Raw genomic sequence first — 20,683 nt, forward strand, 5'->3', positions numbered from 1 at the left:
TTCATTAGGAAAGGAGTGCCCTACTTGGGCTTCTACACTGACATTAATGAAATTAATTGAATAGTGAGCTTCATCACCACTCAGGGGAATATATCTAAGAGGGATCTGGATTTTGTCCATTTGGGATTTGAAGATGAAGAGATTATGGTAGATGTCACGCATACAGTACACATACAGCTGAAATATAGCTGGAAAAAGAATTACTGGCACCCTTAACTAAAGAGACTAATACCAAAGATAAAACCATTATAAAAATACCTTTATATCACTGTTTCTGACTATAAATTACTATACTTTTTAATGATTCAGTCATCCAAAATGATGCACAAGTGTGGAGGACTGGAGACAAGAAATGATGGAGGTAAAACAATATTTTTCTTTTTCCATTTCTTTTTAGCTTCCTGACAGAGGAAACCAATTTTTTTATTAAGATGATGTGGTTTCTGATGGAATTCACTGATAAGTATCATCTAACTATCATGTATGTGAGTAAATATTATGTGCTTTTCCAAGTTTCCTCCTTTTTAAGTTTCCCTAACTCTACCAATGAGTATATGCCTCTTTGGACTGGTCACATGTAACCTACTTTTTAAGAGCAAAATATTCTAAAAATATATTTTTCACATTTTCATATTTTTCACTGTTCTCTTGTAGTATTGTTTTCTAGTATAATGTATACAGAATATATTAGCTAAGCATTTTAATAAAGGCTGTAACATTGCACAAATGTAAAATTCAACCAAATGATTTTAGAGTTCTTTAGTAAAAATGCTTACAGTGTTCTTTGCATTGTGAAATGGTTCTTCAGATTGATGGAGAATGTGTTGTGATGCTATATAGAACCTTTTTGAAAAGGGTTCTATATAGCACCAAAAAGTGATCCTCTCTTGTTACAAGCTTGACATTGTAACAATAGAAGAACCTTCTTCTCTATAGGATCATCTATAGCACATTCTCCATCAGTCTACAGAACCATTTACATGATGCAAAGAACTCTTTAATCATACAAGGGGTTCTTTGAGTATTCATGGCTCTATATAGAATCACTGTGCCTTTTTCTTAAATTGGTTCTTGAGAAAGGTCCTAAGAAAAAGTCTATGTCAGTTTCATGATGTGTTCTTAAAACATAAAACTTAAATTTTTACACCCTTGTGCTCTTGGGTGTGTGTAGGTTCTGTCGTTACCTAAGAACAAATCCCCCCCAAAAAACCTATGAATATTAGAATCTTGAAAACTGTGAAAGTGGGTTTTAAGAAGAAATTTCTTCTTAAGAATCATTGACGAATGAGGCCCACTGTCTTTCCTAAAGAACAACTGAAGAACCATTGGTTTTAAGTGTGGTCGGTGAATCGTATACATTAATTTACCCACGTCTCTGACCACAACATAGTCTAAAAATCTCAGGGCTGTGGAAAAATGTAGTAAACACATACACTACCAACAATCTTGCTGTGATGAACACCCTTTAGCCACTGTTTCCTTGTGTGTAGCACATATAATAGAGCTATCTCTCTCTGTTCACAATGTACTGTAATATAGGCCATTAGAAACCTTGAGAATGTGAGCTGTCTATCAGATGTGTCTTAACAAGACAAAGGATCAGAGGGTGTCACACACAGGTCACACACTCTTCACATGCTTTTCCAACAAACAGGTTTTCTAATCTTTGTAACACATGATTTCTTGCATAAAAACCATGAATGAGTGTAAAATGCTCCACACATGTCACTTTATACATTACCAGCATTTAGATGTACACCTCCTACCTCGTACTCATACTGCTGCGGTCCATGCTGCTGTTATTTGTCCACCCCTTTATTTGCACCTTCTATTTATTGTTTATGTTAACTTGGGAGTTGACTGGACCGTGAGTACAATGTTTCGTTCCACCTCATGTACCACATGTGATGTGAATGACAACAAAGCCTTATCTTATCTTATCTTAAAAATAAAGGTGTGTCTCAAAATAAAGAAAGAACACAAGACAACTGTTTACACATTTCTGGGTTCATGTCTGCTATCTAGAGAGAATGATTTAGCTAGAGAATGGCCTGTATTTACCGACAGTACAGAATGTCTCATAATGAGAATGTTACGTAAATACGCACCATCAATTTTTCATAATTCAGAACTACACATGAGGACACACTGACGTAATACATAAAAAAATGAAAGCAGCTACTCAGACATTGTCTGTGCTCATCTCTGATGAGTTCCACTTCTTTATTGAATAATGAATGCTATTTGTCTAGTATCTAAAGTAATAAAGATCACAGCGCAGGTCAGCAGTTCCTCGTGTAAAAGAAGATGTTTTTTTCTGAGAATAAATAATGGTATATTGACAACATTTCGCTTGTGTGAGACAGAGGAAAACACGGTAATAAAAACAGTTTAAGTCTTTGCGCAGGCATAGCCAGAGTGCAGTGTAACGCATATAACTCAATGTCAAGCAGACAGCATTTCATTCCATGTTTGGGCCATAATATGCAGCGTGACCTGAGAGTTCACATTGTCAACATGCACTGAATGCAGCCACTGAATACGAAGGAGTATAGTGAATGCACATACTAATGCCTTAATACAGTGAGCATAGTATGCTGCACTGTATTAACACAAACAGTGCACACATAAGGCGGTACCAGCCAAGAGTCTCAATGAATATTGAAGTGTAAAGACCACACCAGCCTTTATGTCTCACTGCCATATGGGCCAAACAGCCTGCACTAATGTTTGACCCCATCACTGACCTCTAACACCTCATAGCGTCAAGTTGTGCAACAATGTGAGGGACATTGAGACACTCTGGCACCTGTCAGGTCACACAGAAGGCAAGAAGAATACCATGTGTTTCTGCCGGCACTGCCCAGATAACGCTGAGTAATGAGTCTGATTTCATTTTTCGAATAGCTGAAATGCAGTCGTCAGACTGTGGCTCAGTTGTGTTCATACAAGAACCCTGTAGAACCCTGAGTCATGCTTTTTTAACAGCTGGTTATCAGAAATAGTCAACACTCTGAGCCTCCTGCATGACAACAAGATATACAGTGCAGTCTGTAAGTACAAATTTGTTGTTGTGGTGGGTCTGTTACACACAACACAATACCACTTTGTCATTTTCAGTAACAACACTGATATATTTTGTAACTGCAGTGGAGATCTGTTTTTTTTTTTAAACTAGACATTGAAAAATGAGATATTTAGAATTGGAGCATTTCACTTACGATGGCCATTTAAAAGTACATTGCTTAGACTGGTCAAAAATGTAATATTCTACAGGAAGCAATAAATTAATACAGAACCAGGTCTTATTAAATGCAGTTAAACTAAAAAAAAGAAATATAGTAATATTATTGCACATGCCATAAGAAATTAGTCCTGTGCAAAAGAAAATGTTCACAGTCGCAGGCATGTGAAAGAATCTTGTGGATATGTACATGTAGTGTACATATCTGCATCCAGATATCGCAGGTGTAGTCTGAGTAGCCTGAAACTGCAAACATGCTTACGTGTATTTATTAGATCCTGCTGTAGTGACCTTTCAATGATACACACAAAACACCATACCAAATCACTGTGGGGTCATGTGTAAAATTTGGGATACCCTTGCTCAAATAACTTTGTTCGTTTACAATTGTCTGTAAGAAAAGATGTATTACGGAAGTATTATTATAATAATAATATTATTATTATTATTTCATCCAAGTGCTACAGTATTTTAGTCCGGGGTGTCAAACTCAGCCACTAAAAGGGCCATATTAAAAAATCTCAACAAATCCGTGGGCCAGAGAAGACCTATTTTTTGTTTCATTTTTAATTATCATTTTGCTATAAACCAAACTGACCATTGTTTATTCAAAATGCGTTCAACAGCCACTTGTAGACCTTGAAATTTTACCAGGTACTCTTAGGTCTTCTTAATCTACCTACTTGCTTGAACTAGACACCTGGATTTGATTCTTTGCTGAAAGCTCATTAATACTTTTGCTCAATTTCTAAGCTGCTGAGCTAACGTTTAGTCTTTATTTGGGCTGAACTACAGTTGGTAATATGACTGGTGTGTAACTGTGTAGAAATGTGTAGAACTGAGGTGTAACCATTGTCCCATAGATGTAAGGTGATTCATGTAAACAATCTGGAGGAGCAAAGATGTTCAACAAACAACCAATGAGGATTTCCTATTAGGGTAACCTGCATCTACATAAGCATGACCTAATTGGCCCATGGTTTTCTATTATTCAGCGCAAATAAATAAAGAATCTGCTGACGTCCATGAGTAAGCGGCTGGCTGCTCTCAATTCACTATAACATGGGTCTTTCTTCCACATGGCTGTCCCTGAATGAGGTCCACACAGAGCCAAGCTTTTTATGGTGGGTAGTGTGGCAGTGACAGCAAACAAAGACTCGGTATGGGGCAACCAGTCACGTATTGCCCAGGCCCTCCGAACCAAGCCTAGATGCCATGCTACAAAGTAAGGCCACACGATGTGAACAAAATACTAGTACTGCAAATATATTGCTGCATACTTTGATTGTGTGATGCCTTACAACATACTACAAACACATTTGTGAATCAGTAATAGTTATGTCATTAAATGATGGCATTTTAACAAAGATAATTCAGTTTTGCTGGTTTACACGATCATCCTGATTCATCAAGAAACACAGTACTTGGAATTGTATCTGGTCAGCACACAGTAAAAACATTAGATTAATGGCTAATTTTGTACTGCAGCCTTCAGTATCATCAGTACTGCAAAAGCTAATATTGTGATAGTGCTTAACAAAGGGTACTCTGTGCTGCCCTAATACAAAGGAGCAGGAGAGAGAGAGTTTCAAGATCTGGGACAGAGCCTAAGTGCACTGTATATTTCATGATTCATCAGTTCACGAGACCTGGTACAATTTGCACAGAGGGCTGGCTTACAAGGCAGCACTAAGCTTAATTTAGAATATGAGAGGCTCTTTTAGTATGAAGTCAGGTGAACTGACCCCGATGTACTGAGGCTGTATCAATGTTAATACAGCATCACAAAATCTGAACTGCGGTCAAGGGTTAAAACTAGAAATCTGAGTGCATCCTAACAGAGTAAAGTGTGGGGTGGGGTGTGGGAAGGGGCGAGCACAGCCATACTCAAATGACAAATAAATATTTTGTTAGAGGGCTGATGCAGGTCTTAAAGAAGTTCCATCTGAGAACTTTTATGTATCTGAGCAAATCCATTCTGTGTAATATGTAAACCTTTGCAAAGTTAAGATACTGCTAGAACATAAAATACTGGAAATGTAATTTTGCCCTCAGAATTGAAACACAACAAAACACATTTCATAAACACATTTCTATTGCCGTTTGCACAGATCCAGACAGAGATGAAAGCTGACCAGCTGTGCTAAGCTCTGCCACTACACAACGGTTTCTCTTCTGCTGCTGAAGTGCCTTAACACCAAACTGTCTGCCCTAATACACCTCATGGATCCTCCATGGACAAAACCTGACTCACCAACATTTCATCAAGTGTAGCAACTCTTCAGAAGTCAAGATGTTGTGTACCACATAAGGTCATATCAACAACAACCGCCCACCACCAATTGTATTTCCTCTTCACCTACACCAGCAACTGATTTTCAGAGATGACATTTAGATGTCACCCATCGGGACTCGTAATCACAAACACCGAGAAAATGTCAAAGATCCTCCAGAAACACTTAACTGAGAAAAATCAACAACAGAATCGATGCAGTGATTTTTCCTTCACATGCAAATGCCTAGTCAGTAAACCAAATGTCTAAACAACAACTTTGCCCTTTCACATATTTAATCTCTACAGTATTTCTTTGGCCAGCTCCTAAACTTTCCTCAGTACTTCTGTGATCAACTGGAGAGCTGACTAAGCTCCCACATGGACAGGAACAGCCAACACACGTCCTTGAAAAGACTGCATTCATAGTTCGTAGCCTTGCACCTGTTGACTCAAGAGGGTACTCCTCCACAGACAAACAGACAGAAGACCCCCCCCAACCCCCACAGGGTCTTCTAGAGCCTGAAGCAACGTTGCTGTCGGCAGATGTGTCAAGTTAATATTCCATCCACCTGTACGCTTTATCACATTCACAATTTACTGCACCTCCTTTTGGAGGGGTAATGAGTAACCTAAGGTGGACGTAATCAAATCCAGATAGATTGATTGATAACGTAAGCTTCTTCTGATTGTGTTATGCTCCCTGACCAATCGGCAAACATGGGCTTTCTGTCTGGACAAGAACATCTGCTGCAGAGAGCTGCATAGGCTAATTTAATCCAAACTAAATTATTCTGGCAGCGCTGATGGGTTTTAATAGGGTTCTTTCTTATATAATGGACTGATTAACACAGCCAGTGTTAAACAGCACATGCTAGAAGGGTTCCGTATCCTGTCATACTTGTTTGACGCTGATGACATCATAAGACTGGTATTAGTGTCATGCTCTCACAGGCAAGAGTCATCTCTGTCAACATGGTATTCCTCTCAGTAAGCCCATAACTATTGTACAGTGACAGCCGTAACGTATTTTACAGCATACAAAGCGTGAATGAGAAAAACAAAATTGGCAAATGCTATTTTCTCTTACCCTCCATATGCTCCAAAAGTGAAACTCCTTTTTCTCTGTGGCATCTTGTGGAATGGATGGAACTCAGCATTAGACACAGACAGACAGAGACAGAGAGAAGAACTGAGAGAGAGGCACTTCCTACGTCTCTCTGGGCTGACAGAGAGTGGCCAAGCCTCTGAGAGAGAGTGTATGTGTGTGTCCTTTTTCTTCCACTCCCCTGACTCTGTCCCTCCCTCCCTGCTTCTCTCTCCCTCTCTCTTTCTCCCTCTCTGTTTTTCTCTATCTTTCTGTTTCTCTGGCTCTGTCTCTTTCTCTATCCTTTTTTCCTCTCTCTCTTCCTCTCTCCACTGGCAAATAACGGGGTGGACTGACCACTTCCAGTCGCCCCGGTAACCAATAGGTGCCCACTTAACACGCTTCCTCTCTTTCAGATACTCTGTAAAGAAGCCAAAAAGAAACAGCACCCAGTGTTCTTTGAAATCTTTATAAAATTTAATGAGAAATCCACAATATAGGTGGCTTTTGTGATCAGGAGCAATGCCAAGATGCAAGAGAATTGTCTGTGGAATACACTAAAAATTAATTTTCAAAAAATTCTATTCAAACTTGGGAACCTGACTTGGATGAGGCAAAAAATCAAAGCTAAACTGAAAGGAAGAGTGAAACCTTATTCACAGACCACTTCAAATGTAGTCTGTGCTAAAAAAAACAGCCTGCCAAACCAAAGGGAGAGACAATTATAGTGAGAAAGCACTGCTTCACTTCATACACTTGTTACTCTGTAAACCAAACTTCACAAATCACTGGTGACAGTCGCAAGACCACTAGAGGTGGTTACTCTCCTTCACTGCTAAGCACTTACGATAAATCAGCCAGGGACAGAGGAAAGGGGAAGCGATTCTGTGCTTGTTGTTGTAATGGGGGTCTTATTTTAGCTACAGAAAGAAAGGAAAAACTGTATTAAGTGTAGTGTACTGATGGGATATGTGGTGTCCAGCTGTAAAGTTTCTCTGAGTAGCAGCATTGAGTCGATTACTGACAACACATCTGAGCTTGGCACAACCTTCAGGTTTTCAATGTTGTGACAAAGCCTGATTTTTATAACTATCACTCTTTATTTTTGTCTAAATGTGATTCTGTCACAAGGCCAACCCAACACTCTCACAAGGATGGATGCATTTTTATATATTTACAATCACGATAATAAGATAATGATTAAGTAATTCATTTTAGACAAGATATACCTAAGACGTTTATGAAATAACTAGCAAAGGGTGGAGGAAAGTCAAATGAAACTGACTGAAAAAAGGACTATATGGACTCATAACAACCATGCAAGGTATGTTAAGCCATCAAAACTGTTACCATCAGATTATCAGCACATTCAACTTTGAGAGACATGAGAAAATAAAGCTCCAGTCTTTCTTCAGATCTGAAAAAAATCCACAGGTGATTCTGTCCATCCTTCCATTGTGAGAAGACAACTCAATACTTTCAGTCTGAAAGGATGTATCGCTGACAAGAGGCCTTTACTGAGATAATGAAACAGACAAAAAAACAAGGATTAGGAAAATTAATCAAAGCAGCTGCTGGTGTTCTCAGAACAATGGACTGGCCACCCCAGAGTCCAGACATCAACATCATTCAAAGTGACTGGGATTACTTGGAGCGTAAGAATACAAAAAAGTTTGGCGGTGTGAAAAAATACCCCTGAACAGCTCCTCTAAAAACTGGAAGCAAGTTTTCCTAAAAAAGGAAGCTGTAATAAAGGCAAAGGGTAGATACACTTAATACTGAAAACTGACTTTATATTTAGTTGTTGAGGCTTCTGCATAATTTTCTTCTAACTTCTATAATCTTTTTTCAGAGCAGTGTATGTGATACACAATATGTAGCAAGACATTTACTTTTTTGAGGTTTGGAGTCAAGCTCCCTGAGGGAGAAGCAGCTTAGAAAATGTGTGTGTGTGTGTGTGTGTGTGTAGTCAAGCTGGGAAGGACAGAATGCAGCAGATCAACATTTATAATGAAAAGATTTTTCAAGTCAACGTTTACCAAAAAACTACCCAAAAAGGAACGTGAGGAGAAATTGGTTACATGTAGATGAATAAAATGTCAGGATAATGGGCTGACATCCAATCAGCTACAGCTATTATCCAGGTCAACACTGGTTGTTACTCTTTACAGGCTCTTTGAAATTGGTCTACATTTGTCTATTTCATGTAGTTGTTCAATGTTCTAGAAATACCAATGATGCTCATGATACACTGAGAAAAGCATATTAATAACAATCATCTTACTCCTTTTTACTCACTAGAAAAAAAATAAGGACTTCCTTCCTGCCTCTCACTGTCTGGCCTTTTGTTCTTTTATCAAGGGGAGATAACAGGCAGACAGACTTCCACACGAACACTAGCGGTCAGATCTTTCGATGATAGGCCTTCCTTTCTGCCTTCTCCGGCCCAACCCACTTCACTCACTATTGACACCATGCTACCTCCACCCAAACAAAGGCTGAGGCTACATGCACACAGGATCTGCAAAACAGCTGACTCATGGGCACAATCATCTGAGCTCAAGATTTTTGGGAGAGAGAATATTAAGCATTGTACAGATGTGCATCTTTTGACTGTGTAGCACCCTAGAGGTAATACACAGATAAAGATAGCTAGCACAAATGAAAGTGCATTAGCTCTGATTCTAAGTGGATGGCTTACCTCTCAGTTAAAACTGGATGCTCACACCAAGAAAAAGATGTGTGATGTAGGCGACTGGCAATTTGCTGGTGTTGTTGAGAGTCAATGCTCATCGACTTAGGTGGCTTCCTTCAGTCACAAGAAACTTTGCTCTTAAGAAATAAATTACCAGCAGGCTAGAAACTGTGAGAAGCAGGTGCTAATGAAACCAAAGGCTCTGTTTGAGAAGCTTTGTTAAGTCTCACCCCACCACTATTCATCAGTTCAAAGCTTGACACAAACAAAAAAGCCTGTAGGAGAATGATTTTTGTTTGAGAGACAAATTGGGTGCTATACATCTAGCTAAATCTTAAACAAACATATGGAGCAGGTCCTATCTACGCTCCAGTAAACACTGTCGTCCAACATGGCCTTTTGAGCAAACTGTGCTTCAAAGACCAGACACGAAGACTAACAGGGCGCAGCTGTTGCAGAGTCACATTTAAAACCCGTCGTTTATACTCACAACGAAAGCCCTGATGTTGTAATAAACACCCACCAAAATGTTTTGCTGTTTATCAAAGCCTTTCACTGGGCAAAAGTGTGAATGCAGGCAGTCAAGCAGCTGTTTATGTGCCTTCGATCCAAGTGAACATAAAGGCTCTGCTTGGCTCTCCCCTGCCCTTCAGAGAGAAGGGTTAATTACATGAAAATATTTACACTGTATCATCATGAACACCTTGCTTATGACCAAGCACAACATATGAAAGAGGCTTGATTGAAGAGAGCTGGGGTCAGTTGGACTATATTTAGAAAAGGACAGGGGGTTCAAATAAGCAGAGCCAGGTAATATTCAAAGGGTAATTGTGCTGAAAATATGAAGGAAATAAGCTGGTTCTTATCTGCACTGAGTGTTCTGTTTTCATCATTCTGCTGCAGAAAACAGCAGCAATCCTAAAGCAGAGCATCTGCATCCATTGCATCAATGAGCAGAGAGCTGGGCCGGATCATACAGTGACTCACTGGGCTGTCTCCAGTTTTTTGAAGGCCAGCTTTAGTTGTATGGTGTTCAACTATGATTTAGTGTTAATGTGGAGTGCACAGTGTGATTGGGAGGTGTTTAAAGTTACCTTATAGGCTACAGCACTGCAGGCGAGAAAGTGCCTGTGGTCCATATACACTGAGGCCTTTCATTGGGGTCTGGTTAAAGGGGCCAAACAGTACCGCAAAGAGAAGAATCATAAGATTGTTCACACACAATTCATACATTCATATTTTTTTCTATATGATGTACACATAATTTATCTATCCATGTTCCACCCACAAATACATTCTGTACCACCAGTTCAGTTTTTGTAAAAATAACAAAATTGAGTGTTTTGTTCATTTCAAATGCTTCATTGTCAGATTTTATAGTAATAGATCACACTGTTAGGACAGATTGAATGTAGTTTTTTGATGTGTAAGCAAGCTAATGTTATGACAGTGGCAAATTTGTCATTGCTGTTTCCAGCCTGCCAAGTTCTGAATAGCTACAGCATCATACTCCAGCTTGCTCGCATAACGTTTTAAGCTGGAAACTTGATACCATGTAGCCCTGAACAAAGTGCACTGAATGGGAATTTTGCCACCATTCAACAGCTGAAATGAAGTAACACTTTCGTGGGCAATACATGGATTGGTCAGTTACAATTCAATTCAATAGGTTTCTCTATCTCTCTGTTTCTATATTAATGTATCTTAGCCATAAAATAAGCTGACAAGTCTAATTTACAGCACTTCAAAATGAATCAATTTACGGTTTAGCAGGACAAAGTTTTTATTCATCATATACAAGCACCAACAGACACAGTCAAATTAGTCATGAATCATACCATTTCATCTACATTTCAAACACAATGTGGAATGACAATGGTCTAATTGACATGCAGTATGTCACCACGGATCTCTGTGGTCGATATTCATTACGTTATAGTGTAGGAAGGCAAGGACATCAAATTAAGTTTCCTACTAGTAACAGGATCTCTAACGTTCGAGCAAACCTTCAATATTACTGTAATGAATAATTTTGTCTAAGCTGAATCAATGTGCTGACTTGCCAAGTGTATTATGGACATGCGTGCTGGGCCATGTCTCTCACAGCCATCGACTGCAGCAGAAGATTGAAAAGATCTATTGCAGTTCTAATGGAGCCTCAGCTCTGTGATATCCCCACTGCCGGCATGCTTAGGGTTCAGGCCTTGTTCTGATGGATGCCCTCCTATGACCACAGCACAGCTCTGAGTGACCAGCCTCCTTCCCACACAATCAATACCACACTGTGTAGAAAGCATAGGTCAAACTCTACAACCACTGTGAAGTGAGCAAGGGGAAATTAAGCTATTCCTATTTCTTTTCATTCAATTACAATCACGCAATTGACCCCTTGAATACCAAGGCTTATTATTCAGTAACAACTGAATCACCTTGTAATTACTATGAAACTAATATGTAAGTTATGTAGTTAAGAGCTTGAGGAATTTAATGTCCCACAAACAGACCATTAGGGTTAAATGGGTTTAAAAACAATTTTCAATTCTGATGGACTAATTCTCAGTCTCACAAATCAATATACACTAGTTGCAGTTCAATTCCTAATGCAATAATCACTCCAGGCAATACTGGCCCCCTCTGGGAAAGAGGGAAACTGCAGGGACTACTAATGCAGTCATGATTCATGCAATATAGCACACAATGTTCAGATTATGCAGAGTATGAACAAAACCGTCAAATGTTTGAATGTGTCCAAGTAAAGCACAAAGCTGACCTGATGGTGATTAAAAAAAAAAAAAAAACCTCACTGATATTGACCCTGCTGTTTAAATCTGCCTTTTTTGAGTGGGGAAAAAAAGTTTTTCTTCAAAAACTTTAAAATACAGACAGCTGACCATCTTTATGCATGTGCTTCTCCAGAACTTGCATGCATCTCTCCATCTTTAAAGCGCTCTTAGATCACGCCACACAGCAAGCCTGCCAGTCTGTCCTGGGAGAACTCTAACACTTCCACTAATGAGACTGCACTCAAGAAAAGAGAGGGGGGAAGAGAGAGGAAAAAAACAGAGACTGAGAGAGAAAAAAAGAGAGAGAAAGAGAGAGAGAGAGAGAGAGAGAGAGAGAGAGAGAGAGAGTTTGCTGTGTTATGCCATGCATCTTTTCTACTGTGCGTTGCCTTCCCTGACAGCATGAAGTTGACATTAATACTGCCTGAATCTCCGTCCCTATCCACCACAGGAGAGAGAGAGAGAGAGAGAGAGAGAGAGAGAGAGAAACAAATATGTAGTAAAAACTACCCAAATGACAGCAACGAAAGGTCGGATGGATAATTAAGATAATTACACATTTAATAACATAAGTCAGCAAGATGATAAGTGAGACACAAGCATTCAATCTTTCATTAAGTCATAGAAAAAGCCATAGCTGGGTTTTAAAAATTAATTCTGACTGACCTCCTGTGGTTAGTATGAGTACAGACTGCAGCCGCCAGTGAACAGGTGAGGGAGGAGTCAGCTCTTTGCCTTATCTTGTGTACATACAAGCTTTTCTTTATGCAAAGATAAAACATCCTGTATGTTTTTTCATTTGTGTAGATTTGAACCTCAATATAAAATAAAATGTTATATTGTAAATTTAATTATTGAAAGTAATGAATGAGTTATAAAAGTGCATGTGTACATATATATCTATATTATTAATGAGATTTAATTAAGTAAATTGTTTTCAGAACCTTGAGCAGAAACAGGACATAGTACAGCACAGAGCCTCTCCTTTTGTAGCAACAGTAGTGAAGTTATATAAGCTTTAGAATTTTTTCAAGAAGCACGTTCAACCTAATAAATGTATGTGTCTTCAGTGTATACTGTTGTTGTAGACATTTGAAAGAAGGCATCCTGGCTGGTAATGTCAGCAAATTTGATACCAGCCAACATTACCCTGAATACAGAATCTAACAACTGCATTCACTCTATACTAACAGTATAACTTTTCACATGCATATGTTATAAATGTAATTTGAAATGTATGCTACTTTTCTCATTATGTTCATTATGGAAGTTTGCCAATGTTATATAACTCTTCCCACCTTGCAACAGCTGTAATGAAGAACTTCCAAATATACTGTATGGCATGTGGTATATCTTTTTATTTCCTCTGTATCTTACTGGATCATCATCTCAGAACTCCTCCTATTAAGCTTAGCTGTGCCCTTCAGCAAGCTGGGTACCATAGTATCTCAAAGGCTATCCAGCTGAGAGGGAGATCGAGCCATCAGAGCGCCTCTTATCTTCTTGACTCCTTATCAGAGAGACTGCAGCAATGCTACACTCAGGCACATTCACAGATGCAACCCATTATTCAGCACGGTGGAGCTCTTTTAGAACCAATTTTATCTCAAACTCCTGCTCCAGAGTTGAGGTATCACACAGATTGACAGGACGCTTCAAGACGCGAATGCAGAGTTTAGCATACATTTAAGAAGCCAACGCACATGAAGCAATGACTCTGCAAGCATGATGCCCAAGTTAGAGCCTGGCCTGGAATGCATAATGATTATTAATAGCATACTGCAGGGATTCAGTTTTAGAATTGGCATTAACTACGGACTTACTATTTATTTGGTCCTTATAAGGTAGCTACTAAGATATAATATTTCTCAAACTCACTGTATAAATTTGACCCTGACACCCTTGAGCAGTAGCAGAATGCAAAAATATTTCAGGTTTAAAACTAATACATGGCTTATCTGAAAATGTAAATTATAGACTAGAATGTTTTCATATGCAATGTGTTCTGCAGGAAAGCAGTCTGTCTCCGATTTCCCATCTTGACAGCACAATCAAAGTGCCACCGCTTCGTTTTTCCTCTCACTGATCTCTCCTGCAAAAACCCACGTTAGCATATGCAGGCTGTCTACCTAATTTAAGATGTTTCCAGCAAATCCCTGTGCTCCTTCTAACACATTCATTAGAATGGGACTTCTGAGCTTGAGCTTTACTCTGGGGAGTCAGCACTGACATGTTAAACAGGAGCAGGGTTTATAGTGCCACACAAACAGACTTCTTCTTCTTTCGGCTGCTCCCTTTAGGGGTCACCACAGCGGATCATCTGCCTCCATCTTGCCCTATCCACTGCCTCCTCTACTTTTACACCAACCACCTCCATGTCCACCTTCACCACATCCATAAACCTTCTCTGAGGTCTACCTCTTCTCCTTCTACCCAGCAGCTCCATCTCCAACATTCTTTGATCAATATATCCACTATTCCTCCTCAACACATCTCCAAACCATCTCAACCTGCCCTCTCTGGCTTTATCTCCAAACTGCTCCACCTTCACCGTCCCTCTGATTTGCTCATTTCTAATCTTGTCCATCCTCGTCACTCCCAACGAAAATCTCAGCCTCAGCATCTTCATCTCCACCACCTCCAGCTCAGCCTCCTGTCTTTTAGACAGAGCCACAGTCTCCAAACCATACATCATAGCAGGATGCACTACTGTCTTGTAAACCTTCCCTTTCATTCTTGCAGCTATCCTTCTGTCACACATCAGCCCTGACATCCGTCTCCACCCACTCCATCCTGCCTGCACCCTCTTCTTCACCTCTTTTCTACACTGTCCATTGCTCTGGATGGTTGACCCAAGATATTTGAAGTCATCCACCTTTACGACCTCTACACCTTGCATCTTCACCTTTCCACCTGCCTCCCTCTCATTCACACACATGTATTCCGTCTTGTCTCTACTGACCTTCATTCCTCTCCTCTCCAGTGCAAACCTCCACCTCTCCAGATTCTCTTCCACCTGCTCTCACCACAGATTACAATGTCATCTGCAAACATCATGGTCCATGGAGCCTCCTGACTGACCTCATCTGTCAACCTTTCCTTCACCATTGCAAACAAGAAGGGGCTCAAAGCTGATCCCTGATGTAACCCTACCTTCACCTTGAAACCATTTGTCACTCCAACTGCACACCTCACCACTGTCTCCCTATCCTCATACATGTCCTGCACCACCCTAACATACTTTTCAGCTACACCTGACTTCCTCATACAGTACCACAGTTCCTCTCTTGGCACCCTATCATATGCCTTCTCTAGATCCACAACGACACAATGTAGCTCCTTCTGACCTTCTCTGTACTTCTCTACCAACACTCTCAATGCAAAAATGGCTTCTGTTGTACTCTTTCTGGGCATGAAACCAAACTGCTGCTCACTGATCCTTGCTTCAACAACTCTTTCCCATACCTTCATGGTGTGGCTCATCAACTTTATACCTCTGTAGTTACTGCAGCTCTGCACATCACCCTTGTTCTTAAAAATGGGGACCAGTACACTGCTTCTCCACTCATCAGGCATCCTCTCACTCTCCAGGATTTTGTTAAACCACCTGGTTAATAAGTCCACTGCCTTCTCTCCTAAACATCTCCATACCTCCACAGGTATGTCATCTGGACCAACTGCCTTTCCATTCTTCATCCTTTTTAAAGCTGCCCTCACTTCCACCTTACTAATTCTCTGCACTTCCTGATCCACTATCTCTCCCCCGTTGTCCTCCTCTCTCTCGTTTTCCTCATTCATTGAGTACTCCTTCCATCTACTCAACACTCTCTGTTCACTCACTAGTACATTTCCCTCTCTATCCTTTATCAGCCTAACCTGCTGTACATCCTTTCCAGCTCTAACTCTCTGTTTAGCCAAACGATACAAGTCCTTTACTCCTTCTTTACTGTCCAGCCTCTCATACAGCTCATCATAGGCCTGAGCCTTTGCCTTTGCCACCATTCTTTTCGCTATGCGACTAGCCTCACAGTACTCCTGCCTACTTCCTTCATCTCTCTGATTATCCCACTTTTTCTTAGCTGCCTTCTTCTTCTGAATACTCTCCTGGACTTCCTCATTCCACCACAAACTTTCCTTGTCTTCTTTCCTCTGACCAGACGAAACACCCAACACAGAGTAGAGACTACAGAGAAAAAAAAGCATTTGAGATTGGATTGCAGGAAAGCTGAAAGACTGATTCAGGTTAATACCAGCCAAAATCCAGTTTCAGTTAAACACAACAATACCAAGATGAAATAAAAACACTCATTTATTGGGATGCACTAATACATAAAGTGGGCTAATGAAGATAACTGATAATTAGTTATCAGTTACCATACTGTTATCAGTTAACAGTTACCATTAGTTATCAGTTACCATACTGATACCATTGACCAATACTTTTGTTTTGTTTCTCATTTTACAGTAAAATCACATAATGAACCATACAGGAAGTGCACTAAAAAGTATAACAGATAAAAAATTATGACTCATTAATTTTGCGTGACATAAATAAAACAGACATGCTAATTATTGTAAACATTTATGTTATTTTATGTAAACATTTTCTACCATTTAGTAGACATTCTTATCTACAGTGACATGGTAGGTGAAAAGCAGAAAAAAAGTCTCACACCAAACGGCAAAACGGTGGCCACCACCAACCTTGACAGGAAATCAAATTCTGGTCTACCATGTGTGGAAGTGTGGTTCTAGCCACTGGGAATTTATTGCTTGAAATTGTTGATTACAATTCCAACATTAGAAAGATAATTGAAACTGCCATTTTCCCCTTCTTTTTCCCATAAACTAAGAAAAGCCCAAAAGCTATTGGAATGAAAAAATACTGAAAGAAATGAATCATTGTTGACACTGACATCTATCAAGTATTTGAGAAAGCAATTCAATATTGGCACTTTTCTCCTTTCTCAAACAGATCACGAAATCTCATTCACTCTTAAACTACACAATCATGACCAAGCGGGAGGAAATCAAAGGAATAGGGAGGGACTGATCTGAAGAAATGAGCCAGAGAGAAGGAAGAAGGAGGCAGTTTGGGCAGGAGATATGGAACAAAGGAAATGGAGACGACACATCATACTCTGTTGCCTTTAGGCCTGGCTGTAGCTGCCAGTTGGCTTTGGCACTCTTTTATATGACATCCTAATTAATTGTTCAGCAACAGCAGGCTTTTGCTTTGCTGGACAGGGCTTTGACTGGAAGCTATCAGTCAGCTGCAGACATGTTGTGTCTCTTCTGTCCTCATTGAGGCTGTCACTTTCCAACACCATCCAATCCATCCAGCTATAGCTCTATTGCCAGTAGTGATTACTTTGCCTGGGAACGACTCCAAAATGCAATGATGATAATGCAATCAAATTCTATAGATGCTTTCAACTTGCTGCTCTCTGTTAGGACAGATTTCTTTTATTCCATTGTATTTTTATCTACTGCTCTTAAAGCATTGGACCATTCTTATCCAACCTGTCGATTTATATACTGTTTTTTCTGCTAGTAACTAACATACTGTCATATTGAAACCTTGTACCTCTTTGTTTTCAGCTTTACTTTATCTATACCATCCAAAAACATCTGCTAACCTTTACATTGTGTGAACATTTAATGATAAATGGACCAATGGAGATGGGCCAAAATTACTTTGAATAAAAATAAATGTATTAACACACATTATTACCTACATTACTGTTCGAATGTCTTCTCTATAAAGTCACCATTTCCAAGACAGCTTTGTCTATGGACCACAACACCATGTTAGTTTTTAGTTGGAACTTCAAAATATCAATCCAGCAATATATCAAGGATAGGTGCATTTCAGTGGATTTATCAATACTTTTACTTTTACATACGCATGAGAAAAACAGATACTACATTCAAGTGCAACAGCATGACATTTTACAGTATCGAGTGCATGGCAAGCATGTGCTCTAATAGTTAAGGTTTGCTTTTATTTATTATTATATGTATAAAAAGCTGTGCTGGAGAAAAAAGCTCCAGTCCAGATTCACCAGATTCCCTTTTGCCCGTCGCAAATTAAGAAAATGCAGACCAAGAAGTGAATATATTTATTAGATAACTGTCTGCTGTTGTGCACATGGATTGAGTGAATATGCCTTCTTAACAAATGTTAAAGCAAGGTTCTTGTTTGATTAGCACTTTGGTTTGGTTAGCATTCTGGTTGCATGCTCACAGAGCTCCTTTTGTTTCAGTCTTGTTAAAATCTTTACAGCCACAGACTCTGTTATACACACATGCGTACAGTGTACAGTATAATATCTGTTGTACTGATGTATTTTGTCAACACATTGTGCTGTCCTGGTTTATTTTGTCATGGTATTGTACCATGTTGTGACTGTTGTATTGTGATACATACCATAACATGAAGCTGCTGGCAATGCATAGGCAAGGCTCTGTAAGTTCTTCTTTATATTCCCTGGTTTAGCTTTTCCACTCCAGCTGTGTTATTTGCACAGTGTACAATATCTGGGTAATGGATATGAGTAATTAGCTGGGAGGAACAAGGAAAATATCTTTGCTTGCTCTCTCTCTCTCTCTCTCTCTCTCTCTCTCTCTCTCTCTCTCTCTCGCCTCCTTTCTTTTTTTCTTGGAAATATTATATTCATGTTGTCCTGTAGTTATGCTTCTAGAGATTTCAGCATTTCTCAATGACCAATCACATGTGAGCCAAACACTTTTTACTACTTTATATATGGTGCTATTCTACACTGTTCGATCTGCAGAATCAGTAGTAGGATATAATGTTAGGAGAAAACAAGATCCCAGTTTAAAAAAAGGTCTTGCTAAAACTGCCTTTAACCCCTTTTAAGTCCCAAGCATACATACTAAGGCTTATTATACAGGAACTACAGGGACTTCAATGCAAACTAGCTGAGCTTTTCTCAAGTTATAGAAGTCTGTAATAAAACTTTGGGTCTGCCAGTTGGCCCTGGCCACATAACGGGTTAAGGAGCCTGAAGGGTCTTTATCTTTGACCCTCATTTGAACATTCTTTAATACCAAACAAATACCAAAAAAAACTCTATTTCCAGTAAATAAGGTGTCATGTCATTTGATGGAGATGTAATCTTGTTGGAAAAAGAGAAAAAGGATTGCAGTGGAGGCTGCAGCATGTGTCTGGCATAAAATGTTCCACATTTGATAAGCAGCATGTTTTAGTTAAATCAAATCACATTTATTGTCACATCACATCTACACAGGTGGAAAGTGAGTGAAAATCTTAGGTGCGTTAGTGACAATGCAGGTGACATCTTTTAAACCCATTTCAGCAGATTTACATCATTTATCACATTTTTAGTCTACATGCCATGACCACCACAACTTTGTAAAGCCTTTGGAATTTCACAGTAACTACCAAGGAATACATGTACAGGCAAAGCAAGAATAGGTCAATTTCATTGCCGACCACCTAAAAAACAAATACCACTGTGCTCCCACTGCAGTATACCTCAAAGTATTTCCCACTGAAACAGAGATGGCACTCAGTTCTCTAAGACTAAATGTGACAAGCAGAGACTAGACATGAGGTGCGGAACAATACTGCTGTGCCAGAGGCTTGACTTGGCATGGCCAAATCTGACAGCTCAGTTAACTTGCATCACTTCTGGCCCTCATGTTGGAGAAAAAGCCAAAATAAAAAGAAATAGAATTAAATAAAAACATGTAGAGTAAAATACAATGTACAGCCTATGCACCATGGACACTAGCAAAACGTAGGTATCAAAGCAGAATCAGAATGCTGCTGAAAAAGGAGACCTAAATATCATTTCACCTTAAGAATATCTGATGAAGTTAACTAAAAATGACAAATACTCTAATATAACGAAGGAGATTTCATTTATGCAAATAACTTACTAAGTGGATTTGGCAGCACATTTCTACAGCAACATAGTAGACCTAATAAATGATTAAAAAGCTAGGGCAGACGCAGAGGCATGCAATGAAAGACTTATAGCGTATATCACTTTTGTGTGTTTTGTTAGTGACAAAGCTGGTGAAAATTTTAGCAATAATCCAATTATTTAAAGATAAACTGAAGCCTGCTGAATCAGCTGCTGCCTCGGAGATTAAATATGTAGAAAGTTCACTACTCTCTCTCTGCTCTGATCAGATCCCCATCTCCTTTTTAAAACTTACCTTCAAATTTTATGTAAGCATTATTATTAATTCACTCATTATTACTATATTTTTAGGACAGATTTTGAGGTAAATGTTGACCAAAATGTCTGGACATCTGTTGTGCTTTGTTGTTGTATTGTGTCATATCATGACATCTGTCTCATGATACACATCGTATTGAGAAGTTGCTGAGAATACCCAGGCCTAATCTCAAAGAACACTTGGGCAATAAAAACTGCAGAGAGGATTTACCGATTGCACTGCTTTAGATGCATATGCTAATGCCAGTGACAGTGTCACACTGAAGTGAGTAAATTGCAATGTGGTTTAAAGGGCTCAAAACACAAGCCGAGGCAATCAGAAGAATAACCCTCAGTAGTCCCGTGAAGGGCAATAGCCTGCAATGAAG

At 39.4% G+C, this 20,683-nt stretch overlaps 1 protein-coding gene across 15 annotated transcripts in view; it reads right to left on the bottom strand.

The window, feature by feature from the left end:
- Window positions 1-20,683, bottom strand: part of LOC108434374 (RAP1 GTPase activating protein) — a 130,826-nt gene that overhangs the window by 100,759 nt on the left and 9,384 nt on the right. For 13 of the 15 annotated variants that reach the window (XM_037541259.1, XM_037541274.1, XM_037541273.1 and 10 more), the window contains exon 1: window positions 6,607-6,755. The exons of the other annotated variants lie outside the window; for them this stretch is intronic. In XM_037541259.1, coding sequence (XP_037397156.1) covers window positions 6,607-6,650 — 44 coding nt within the window. In that variant the 5' untranslated portion in view covers window positions 6,651-6,755. Of the gene's footprint in view, window positions 1-6,606; window positions 6,756-20,683 lie in introns of those variants that run through there. 15 annotated transcript variants of the gene reach the window in all.

Source organism: Pygocentrus nattereri, chromosome 9 (genome assembly GCF_015220715.1).
Source record: "Pygocentrus nattereri isolate fPygNat1 chromosome 9, fPygNat1.pri, whole genome shotgun sequence".
Classification (NCBI taxonomy): Eukaryota; Metazoa; Chordata; class Actinopteri; order Characiformes; family Serrasalmidae; genus Pygocentrus; species Pygocentrus nattereri.